Source organism: Etheostoma spectabile, chromosome 3, assembly GCF_008692095.1.
Source record: "Etheostoma spectabile isolate EspeVRDwgs_2016 chromosome 3, UIUC_Espe_1.0, whole genome shotgun sequence".
Lineage (NCBI taxonomy): Eukaryota > Metazoa > Chordata > Actinopteri > Perciformes > Percidae > Etheostoma > Etheostoma spectabile.
The window spans coordinates 30,418,463-30,429,977 of NC_045735.1; the positions used below are offsets into that span (position 1 = coordinate 30,418,463).

Here is an 11,515-nt window from a genome sequence, read left to right on the forward strand (position 1 = left end):
AATATTTGTTAGCAAGTCAGTCTTCCATTAGAAGTAAAAATTGCAGCAGCTATGAAGCCAAGAAGGGGAAAGGCTACACTTAGATAATTTAGCTCTTGGATTAAAAACACATTTTAAGCCTGCAATAACTAATTTTACGGTCACTTGGGGGCAGCTGAAACAAGTCATGAACACAACACTGACATATCCTCACTTTTTAAGTGGATATGGCAAACCTGTTAGCCCACAGTTGCAGTTGGTGCTCAGCAGATAGTGTACAGTGGGATTTTAGAGCTTTTTTAGTTTAGCCTATTAGTCCGGCCCTCCACAACAGTCCCTGTTTCTCATGTAGCCCCTTGGGAAAATGAATTGCCCACCCCTAGGACAACTACTGTATGTAGGAGACTGGATAAATATATATATATATATATATATATATATATATATATATATATATATATATATATATATATTATACCGTAAATGTGTTACCTATGAATATATTTATAATAGTATGTAGCAAAAATCCTTTGTTTTATTCATTAAGGATGTGTGGAAATACATCCTTGAAACCTTTTCTACGTTTTTTCTCACAAGTGGGAGCTCAATATTGCTCTCTGAATTTAACAGATTCTTTTTTTTAACTGGCTGGAACAGGCAGGGATTTCTTGACTTTCCTGACACTGCTCATTTCTGAACGGATGCAAATATTTTTGTTCTGACTCCTTTCAAGAGTGTATCTACTTTTTATGGATGTATTTCTCCCTAATCCTCACATTTTTCTGATCCAGCTGTAGCCCTACAACTAAACTTGTACACTCAATCACACACTACATGCAAATACAAACAGTACACACACCAATTAGGCTCTGCACACATGACCACTTGCACACTAAACAATGTGATGTGTGAAAGTGAAATTGGGTAGTTTGCATGCCACAAAGGAAATGCATGTGTGCATGCCTATTAAATCAATTCAAAAATCCACACGGTTTGGCGGCGACGGGGAGGGTGGCTCCTGCTCTTTCTCCAGGGTATCATTTGAATTGGCACAATCCACTCTTCGTAACTTTGACTCTTAATTTGAAGGCGGACCGGATGTCATCTTCATGATTGTGGTTGACGCGACCGCGACACGGCCGTTTGTAGCTAACCTGCCTGACAAGTGTTATTGTGAATGTGAATATCAGTGCTGAAGATTGAAAACCGTTCTAACTGTTATTGTTAGCTAGGTAGTTTTGTCACATTATTCTTACATATTTTAACATCCCTGACAAGCTATCGGCCGTGGACGGTCCTGATGGCGGTTGTGAGGAGTATGAACAAAATGTATGGAGTATGTTTCCATGTTGTTCGTCAGACGGCAGGACTGAAGGTATCGAGGCTGCTTCAACACAGAGCCTTCAGAGTCGGTGTAAGTTTATAAAAAAAGTGAAACATTGATGTATTGTTATGTTAGCTAAAAATAAGGGTAGCTAGTGTTAGCTTAGTAACATGAAAGGTCGCTTCAGCATTCACAGGGTTATTAGAAAAAGTGGTCTGACTATGGTCTGATATCAAAACTTACGATGTTAAGTGAAGTATTCAGCTACGAGATAGTTAATGTTAACTGTATGTATGAAGTTTAAACTTGTTATCGTTAGCCAGAGCTGTCTGGTTTTGAGGACCCATCAAGGATTCACATGAACGCGTTGCTTGACTTCTCCAGAGAGCCAGCTAGCTTAGCTGACAACCTTGCAGGAACTAACTAGAGTTAATTATTTACCGATTCTCCAACGCAGTATATGAAGTCAAATTGTAGGTGCCCAAATGTTTGTGAATATATACATATATATATATATATATATATATGATTCATTTTTAATCAGCAGCTTGAAGGGCACTAGCTAGTGTTGGACGTTGTGACTCTGAAGCTTAGCTAGGTAACGTTAGCTAGCTAGCCGGCTAAAGCTTTAGCTAGTTGCATTGCCATTGGTCGAGCAAAGGGGCGTCAGGACAAAACTTCCGTCTTCAAGTTAAAGTCGTAATATCAAATAATAATAATAAAATAAATGAATAAGGTCGAAATATCTTTTTTACTATAACAAAAGGCACGTTAAGTTTTGTTGTCGAGTCCCATGAAATATTCTGGTGTAATTCGTTGTGTTCTATGCTGTCAATGCCAGACGTGTGTCGTTAAAGGTAAACCAATAAATTATGGCAACTCATTTAAAAAAATAATGTTAACAGGTTTTTCTCCGCTATCAATACACCACTTGTATACTCCTACGACAGTATGTTGAGTGAGTCATAACTGTAGTGTCACAGTGTAATAAGCAGTGGAGGGACGTAACCGAGTACATGTACTCAAGCACAGTACTTGAGTTAACGTATTTTACTCAAGGTTTTCCATTTCATGCTACGTTGTACTTCTACTCTTCTACATTTCAGAGGCAAATGTGGTAGTTTTTACTCCACTACATTTATTTAATATCTTTTAATAGTTAGTTTAAAGATTTAGTTTATTAATGCAAATCAATGTAATACATTATGAATAATATTATGAATTAAGCTACCCAGCAGTATATACATTAGTTTAAAAAAGCCCCACTTATATCAGCTACAACATTAAATTGATGTAGTTAATGCACTACTTATCACAATCCAGTAATAGGATATTCATTTGAAATGGACCATTCTGTATAATGAATACATTTACTTCCTGTACTTTGTTATTACAGTATATTTTGATGCTAAAACGTTTGCACTTTGAACCTAGGTCTTTTAGTTGTACATTTAAAAGGTAAAGGGTATTTACAGTTTATGGCTTGTAACACTGTAGTAAGTATTGATCCTTTCACTGAATACTTTGTCTACCTCTAGTGATCATTCAGGATATCTGCACTTTATGGCCATCTGGTTTGCATAATAAATACATTTTGAGTCAAATTATATGTTAATATTTAAATCAAACTTTTGTACTCTTAAACTATATACAAATATTGCCCAGTCATTAGAGTGTTGCATATCAATCTACTGGAGCAAAAACAAAATACAAGAAATGTGACCACTCCAGCAAGCAGCTTCAAAAACAAAACAGTATTGCTGAGGCTTTAAGATAACATGTTTCAGCATTAAACAGGGGATTCAACAGGATGTTATCCATAAAATCCCATGTTTAATGAAACGTGTTACATTTCAATAAACAAAATCTCTGATTTACACCTATTGCAGGAAGTTTTTCAAACAGGAAAGTGGGTGGAATTCCAGTAAAATCACCTTTTGTTTCCCTTTCGGTCTCAACAAAGAGACCGAAAGGTTTTTTTTTGATGAGATTAAGAGGAAGCTGAATTCCCTTTGAGTGGTGTCTATTTTAGAGAGGGTCTTGCTTTGTCACACAGATGTTTTTATAAGACTATTTTTTTGGCCATTTTGGCCAAGGGCTGCAGGTCGGAATCAAACCCCATACCGCTGGGGTAAGGACTGAGCCTTTGTACACGAGGCGCTCTACCAGGGCGCTAAATAATGCTTGAATTTAATCTTGCAGGCTGTGCAGCGGCAGCAGCCCTTTGACTCGACACTGGAAAAGCCCCAGTTCCCCGGAGCCTCAGCAGAGTTTGTGGATCAACTTGATTTCATCCAGCCCAACGTAATCTCTGGGATCCCAGTGTATCGGGTGATGGACAGACAGGGAAACATCATCAACCCCACTCAAGACCCTCAGGTAGAGTCCACCTGCCTACACCCCTGGTTATTAAAAGAGGCACTGTTACCTCCACTCAGTTAATGTGTTGGTGGTTTTGTATGTTTCTTTCCTGGTCAGCTCTCCAAAGAGACAGTTTTGAACTTTTACCAGAAGATGACTCTGCTGAACACAATGGACCGCATTCTTTATGAGTCCCAGAGACAGGTTAGTGTTTCCTCTTGCATTTTTTGGTAACAATGACACAACTGAACAAGGCTGAAAAGTATTTTTTTTTCCTGTTACAGGGTCGCATCTCCTTCTACATGACCAACTATGGTGAGGAGGGGACACATATTGGTAGTGCTGCTGCTCTTGACCCAAGAGACCTGGTCTTCGGTCAATACAGAGAAGCTGGTAAGAATGAGACAGCATATAATAAAATGTAATTTAAACAGGGACAATGCACCATTAAACGTCAGTGTTTCCCACAGATTAAGGGGTCGGTTTGGGACTCCAACATTAACACACTGACAACATTGTATTTAGTGATTGAGTAAAGGTGTTCACAAGATACCAACCTTTCGTGAACTTGTGACTTTCATCAACCGTCTTCTCTCGTTTTCATGGCAAAAGACGCGTGTGTGCGTGCGTGTGTTAGATTGTTCAAACGAGCAAAGTGGCAGTTGGTCAAGGCCACACCCCCAGCCTCCACCTTGCTTTTTCCCTTTCTATATAACCTCTTTCCCAATCCCTACCCTCCAGTCCTTTGGCTCATATACCTCCTACCTGCCCATTGAGTTAATGATCACCATCGGTTGCCCAGGTTTTCTTATCTTGTGAGTAACGGTGTTTAATTCCCATGCTCCCCTTCAGGAGTGCTGATGTACCGGGGTTTCCCTCTGGATTTGTTCATGGCTCAGTGCTACGCCAACGCCGACGACCTGGGCAAGGGCCGGCAGATGCCTGTGCACTACGGCAGCAAAGATCTGAACTTTGTCACCATCTCCTCTCCTCTGGCCACACAGATTCCCCAGGGTGAGCTGCTTTGCACCTGTGTACAGCTCTCCCATCTGCAAGTGCATACATTTACCTGTAAATATATATATATATATATATTTGTGTGGGTCTGTTTCAGCGGCTGGAGCTGCATATGCGGTCAAGAGAGAAAACATGAACCGGGCTGTGATTTGTTATTTCGGAGAGGGCGCGGCCAGCGAAGGGGACGCACACGCCGGCTTCAACTTCTCTGCCACGCTCGAGTGCCCACTGATATTCTTCTGTCGTAACAACGGCTACGCCATCTCCACCCCCACCAACGAGCAGTACAGGGGAGATGGCATTGGTAAGATGAGTTTTTCTGCTGTATTCAAACAGAAAAACATGTATTGGGAATTCTCAGCAGCTTTTATGAACACAAGATTCCTTCTTTCTGTGATTGAACAGCTGCTCGTGGTCCGGGGTACGGCATGCTGTCCATCCGCGTCGATGGTAACGATGTGTTTGCCGTGTACAATGCCACGAAGGAGGCGCGCCGCAGAGCCGTGGCTGAGAACCAGCCCTTCCTCATCGAGGCAATGACCTACAGGTCCGTTTGTTTGAATAATTTTTGATCGTTCTGCATTTTTGAGCTGACGGCTCATCATACTGTGGTTATTAGAAATGTTTGATTTTCGCTACCTAAATTTGTTTAAATTGGCAAACTCTTTAGTTTGAGGTCAATGCAGAATTGACAAATTACAAAACAGATGTACATTATTCCAGTTTTTTAAAGAAGAATTTGTCATAAAACACAAAACGATCACCATTTAACTTTCACTGTATTTAACTGTGCCATTATTAACACACACATATTTTGTTGAGTTATGATCTTAGTTTTAAGGTGGAACCAGCTGAGTTTACAGCGTCGACTGAATATAACAAACTGGGACTTGAGCCTAGAAGCCTAATGACCATTATGAGTGTACACCATTGACCAGTCACTAGGTCTGCACAATTAATTACATTTTAATTACGGCCACAATTTTGACTTCCCACGATCAAATTTGCGTGGTCGAGCAATTTTTTAAATGCATCATTTCATAGAACGTTTTTGTTTTTGCAAAGCCAATCTACCGCTCCGTAAACCACTGTCTGATCATGTGTCAGTCAGAGTTGTTCCTTGCACCGCGCAGCTTAGTTTCTAGATGTAGACAGTCACAGGGACAGAGTAACGTGAGGACAATTCAACAGATAGCAGTCGGTTAAACGTCGGTCTCAGGGTTTACCAGTTTACCAGTAAACGCAACATTTTGTCCCGTCTGTGTTGTTTTTCAGACAACAGCAGTGACCAGTGCTAGTTAGCGTCTGATAGCTCACAGGGCTCTAGGGCGCGAGTAATATTTTTCCTCTTGGATGCACCGGTGCATCTGATGTCCTCGCATCCGTTGAAATGTTTATATGGATATGGTTTAATTTTGCGTTGCATGACCCATTTCTTCTGTAAAGCCGTGCCTGTGTTGGATCTCTCCTCTTACTCTCAGTGCAGCCCCGCCACACAGTGGCACCGGCCACACTTCTGACGTTTGTCTACAGTTTAATTGTTATTAACACAGCTGTATATTGTTAAGCATGAGAGGCAAACCTGTATTTGTACCAGTGTTTACACTGGTAACTCTGCTATCGCGGCCGCCACGGCGAAAAACACAGAAGTTATTGAATGCAACTAACTTCAGTCCGTAGAGTAACAGTGTGTGAGACGGAGCTGCTGGACCTGGGCCAGAGATGTGACCCATGGCCAGAATATCGATAAAAAAATCGCTCAATCACGCAAATTTGATCGTGTGAAGTCAAAATTGTGATTGAAATTTGATTAATTGTGCAGCCCTAATCTATACGTAGATATATATCTATCTCTCTTTCTAACTCTATATAGATCTATCGCTCTCTCTATACATATATCTATATCTGAGTTTGTTTGATTTTGACAGTTGTTTTTTTTACACAGGTTTTAATGAAATGTTTTGTCTACTGGGTTTTCATTTTGTAGTGGCTCCATGCTTAAACCTTAAACATGCTTGTGAACCTCACCTTCTCTCTCAGTGATCTTTCATGTCAGAGGCTCCGTCATGTTTAAAGGTGGAGAATTGGCTTCTGGTGGTCAGCTGTAATGTGATAAAGCAGATCAACAACCTTTGTGTTTTGCCTAATTATTTTTTGTATTTACTAGATCATGTGTGTATATATACAAAACTTAATTTTGTCTTCCTTTTGGCCATTTGTTTTAGTTGTTGTCCATTCTCCCATCCTCTTTCAGTCACTGTTTTCTGATTTGTACATGTCTGCAGACAGTAACCTTTAAATAAAGAACACATTTTATTTTTTAAATAATCGATTAATATCACATGTTTGAGAGAATTGCAATTCATCTTTCTTTTTTTTTTTACACCCCTACTAATTATTGCTAGCTAAAATGCTAGTCAACTTAAACAGCTAATGTAAGTGGAAACAGCCAGCGAGCTTCTCCTGGAGGTGGCAGGATTTGAATGGGTTGCAATTGGGAAAAACATAATGAGATTTTTTTGGAAGAGTTGCCAAAAAATGATGTGGTACGGGAAGTTGATTGAAGTAAGATTATTATTTGTGTTCCTCAGAATCGGGCACCACAGCACCAGTGACGACAGCTCAGCGTACCGCTCGGTGGACGAGGTGAACTACTGGGACAAGCAGGACCATCCCATCTCCCGGCTGAGACACTACATGACGGCCCGCGGCTGGTGGAGCGAGGACGACGAGAGGAGCTGGCGGAAGCAGTCCCGCAAGACTGTGATGGAGGCATTCGAGAGGGCTGAGAAACGCCTGAAGCCCAACCCAGAGCTGATGTTTACCGACGTGTACCAGGAGATGACGCCCGGTCTGAACAAGCAGAGAGAATCCATGTGGAGGCACGTGAAGCAGTACAAAGAGCACTACCCACTCGACCTGTACGTCAAATAACTGAGTGGGTGACCATTGAGACTAATATAAAACTGTTACAGCTTTTACTGTATTCATACAAATATAGTTTTGATATGATGTGTGTCATTTCTTTCTGCACAACTGAGGAAGAGAGATTTAGCTTTCAAAAATGTTTTCCTTCATGCCTCTGGGTTTGGTGCCTTAAGTTGATTTGTTGTCTGTAGAAGAGCTCTTTAATGAATAGTCACTCTAGTTCCCAGGGTTACCACTGTTTTTTTTGCACAGTAGCAAAAAAGAAACAGCAGGTGCAGTCTAAATTCAAAAGAAAGTGACAAATCGAGCAATAATCGGTGGAATTGTACCCATGTCTATGTTCCCTCTCCAGTGATCATGGTATTTAAAAGGTTTCCTTGTGTATCATTAAAGTGACTGACGAACTTGTTTAAAAAAAAAAAATTAAAAACGATTTGGTTTTTAGTATACACAAACACCGATTTTAGCTGGGTTTGTGTGCTGTAATGTGGTTACACACTACTCTAAATCCCAGAACTGTACACTCATGTTTCATGTTTTGTGAAAAAATAAATTAAGAAATTTAAATATTCTTGGTTCAGTTTTTTATTGTAAGGGAGAATAATGGAAGCAAATACGCCATGATTTCTACGTCGCTGCAGTCAGTGTTTCCTCTGTTATTGAATCCCTGCATCTTTCGCTCACCAGTCCTATTCAACAAGTCAACAAGGGGCTGTGGATGCCCTTCCACAGCTTCTTCGTCTGCTGTGGGGAGCGCTGGTGAATCAGAAGGAGACCCTTATGTACACACAGGTTCTCACGATCCTGCACTTTGACGTCAAATGTCTGAAAGCCGTTGTTTACCTCAGGAGAAACCCCCACAACCTTAATGCACATCCCAGCGTAGACATCGTCGATGGGGAAAAAAGGAATGACACGTGAAACTGAATGTAGGGGTTGCAGCAACGCTCCAGAGATCAGAAAACCTCCCCCGCCAGCATACGCAGGGTATGGGCCGTCATAGAAGCTCAGGGGAATGTAGTACTTGCTTTGGGGGTCCCTGAGGGGATTTGCTGTGCTTATGACATGTCCAACATACAACCGAGAGGCCTTGGAAGGCTCCAGAGACTGCAGGTAGCGAAGTACCGCCGGTGTATTCACAAATACGTCGTCGTCCCCACTAAAGACGAAGGAGGCGTTGGGGCAGAATTTCAGCGTCCACTGGAGGAACATGTGCATTTTGAGCGTCAGGTTCAAGAGCGATTCGTGGAAGTCCCACTGCACCAGGTCCTTAAATTGGCTCGCTTCAAATGACAGAAGTGGTGTGAGGTTGGAGTCGTCCAGCGAGGGGCTACCCAGAAGAAACACAATGCGCACTTGCAGTCCACTGTGATGCGTCCCCTCTTGCCCCCACGTCTCCCGCACAGCCTGCCTCCGCTCAAAGTTCCCAGGAGTCGACTTGATAGCAAAAAGCAGGAAGGTCTGGTTGTCCCCCTTCCCGTCGCCAGAGATGCACTTGTTGGGTTGATTGAGCAGGACTGGAGGGGTCCTGCACTTCATGCCCTGCAAAAAGTCCTGGAATAAGACTGGGTAGGAGGAGAAGTCATGCATGTTGTTGTGCAGAAACTCTTGACTTGTCTCCCTGCAGCTGGACCAATTGGTGTCATGTCTGAAAGGATCTTCTCCCTTGTCCAGATTCCTGAGGGCAGAGTACAGCAGACGGTTCCAGTACGCGCCATTTTGAGGGATGATCTGTCTGAGGACATCAGAGACGGACACATCATGGACTTCAGGGTGCGGCGTGGTGAAGGATGGTGTCTTCACATCGCTGTCTTGAACCTGGCGGGTGGGATGCTTCAGGGGCCCGCCGGGTCCAGCCCTGCGGCTGTAGGCCGTCTCTAGGTGGAGTGTTGAGTAGAAGAAGATCAGGAACAAAGTGACCAGGACAACCATGGCACTTAAGGTTTTAATACGTCTCATTGGCTCGAGCGGAGTACACCAGGCTGTGCGGTGTGCCGTTCCTAGAAATGGATCATCTTTTTGGGAGATGGCCCTGGATCCTGGCGTGTAATCCTCCTCACATTACACTCTCGCCGTTAACAGGCGACACACTGGACGTAACTGCCAACACAAAGAAATGATACAACATCTTCATGTTAGTCAACACATCACAGCTTTCACAGCCTTGAATCTCAATAGAAATTTACAATTAGCTTCCATAAGTATAGCATTACATGCACATTGTGAGTTATACTGCCAGATGTTCCCATTGTTCTGTCAAACTAGGCTTAAAGATTGTCTTTTTGTTTTAAATACTACATTTTTTTTTTTTTTTTCGTCCTTTGAAAGTAGTAAATTTTTAAATGCTGAGAGAGGAATATAATCAACACTGGCATGCCTTATAAACACTCATCATTTTAAGGTTGCATTCTTTCCAGTACGAGGTGAGCATAGATGTCCCATTGGGGTCGGCAGTAGCTCAGTCCGCAGGGAGTTGGGTTGGGAGGGTTGCTGGTTCAAGTCCCCGTTCGGACCAAAGTACTGAGAGTGTGGACTGATAGCTGGAGAGATTCCAGTTCACATCCTGGGTACTCACCTCCTCAGGGTGCTGGTCCAGCACTGGCAACCCCCTCACTCTCTCATCTCTCCATTAGTGCATGTAGGACCTGAGCATATGTGTGTATTTCAGGTCTATGTGCAGTGTGTAATAACAATAGAGTGTAGGCCTACATTGTAATTTCCCCATTTTTTTTCCCCATTAACTTTTAGTAGGCTACCAATTTGTAAAGTTACAGTTAAATGTCACGGTGGTGTCTGTATTTGCCGTAGGTTGCGTGGTCTTGCTAAAAGGTGACCCATGTTCTGGTGGGACACACCTGAACACACCATTCTCCCAGGTGTTTAATTAGGCGCAAACCGGCGTTGTACAAATAACAAAAGGTCTCCAGTCCTGAGGGTGCTTCCTGATCAACCAGCCTCACTGTACATTCTGAACACAACTGAGGTGTATGACTTTGCGCATAAGTTGGAAACATTAGATGCAAATGGTTACCAAGTTACAGGTCCCCGGGCAACCTCGTAAAGTTTGATAAACCTGCCGAGACTTGAAGCTCACCGAGTTACATAGACACCGGTTTAAACCTTTAACCTTCTGAGAACTAAGCTTTTGTTGGTATACATTTTTTAATTTTTAACTACTATGCCAAAACCTTCCAGCAGACCTGTCAATTAACAAAATAATAAGACAGGAATTGATTAAAAAAAGCTTGAAAGTGTACCTTTATTTTGACCTGGGCTCCATTCCCATGCATTTGTGTCTAATAGACTGATGTGCAAAACAAAACAAAAAAACTTTAAATTTAATCCAGTACAAGTGACAATAGTTCTAGTTAACCAAACTGTTTTGTGTAATGGAAGTTGTCCACTTCACAAAAACTCAGAATCAAAATCCAAAGCAGAAGCATGTCAGAAGCGGCACAAGCAACATGTTCAGTCGTTCAGATCTTGCCGACAGGTGCACAAAACCGCATGGAGTTTTCAATTCAATCCCACACTTTTCTTTGATGGTTTGCTTGTGCAGCTGCAACATCAAAAGACCTCTCATATATATATATATATAACGCGCTCGCAGCTAGCTCGGCGCACACGGACAGCGCGACCCAAGCTCCAACCAGGTGTAAAAACCTTAGGGCGCAGCGGCAGCCCATTTAACATCCATTTAAGAGCCTTGTGAATCCACCAGCCCAGGAGAAGCTTCTACCCTCACACTTAATCACACTAAAATCAGTTTCCGAAAGCTGTGCGGAAACTACCACACCGGGTAAGGTGCGAATTATAACGCGTTGCCGTGTTCGTCAACAAAATGAGAAAGAAGCGAGGCTGCCCGGCAGTGTCCGCGTGGCCCCGTTGTTTTTCAAAAATGAGTAA

At 42.3% G+C, this 11,515-nt stretch overlaps 2 protein-coding genes across 2 annotated transcripts; one reads left to right on the forward strand and one right to left on the reverse strand.

Moving 5' to 3' along the window:
• The first annotated feature begins 1,092 nt into the window (after positions 1-1,092).
• bckdha (branched chain keto acid dehydrogenase E1 subunit alpha) lies at positions 1,093-8,173 on the forward strand. Its single transcript, XM_032507525.1, has 8 exons — positions 1,093-1,393; positions 3,506-3,682; positions 3,782-3,868; positions 3,949-4,057; positions 4,517-4,678; positions 4,779-4,985; positions 5,087-5,228; positions 7,273-8,173. Exons 1-8 carry the CDS (start codon positions 1,280-1,282, stop codon positions 7,613-7,615), a joined length of 1,341 nt encoding a protein of 446 aa, XP_032363416.1. The 5' UTR covers positions 1,093-1,279; the 3' UTR covers positions 7,616-8,173.
• An 83-nt stretch (positions 8,174-8,256) lies between these two features.
• b3gnt2l (UDP-GlcNAc:betaGal beta-1,3-N-acetylglucosaminyltransferase 2, like) lies at positions 8,257-9,663 on the reverse strand. The gene has a single exon (XM_032507529.1). The coding sequence runs from the start codon at positions 9,566-9,568 to the stop codon at positions 8,303-8,305; it is 1,266 nt and encodes a 421-aa protein (XP_032363420.1). The 5' UTR covers positions 9,569-9,663; the 3' UTR covers positions 8,257-8,302.
• Between the last annotated feature and the right edge of the window lie 1,852 nt (positions 9,664-11,515).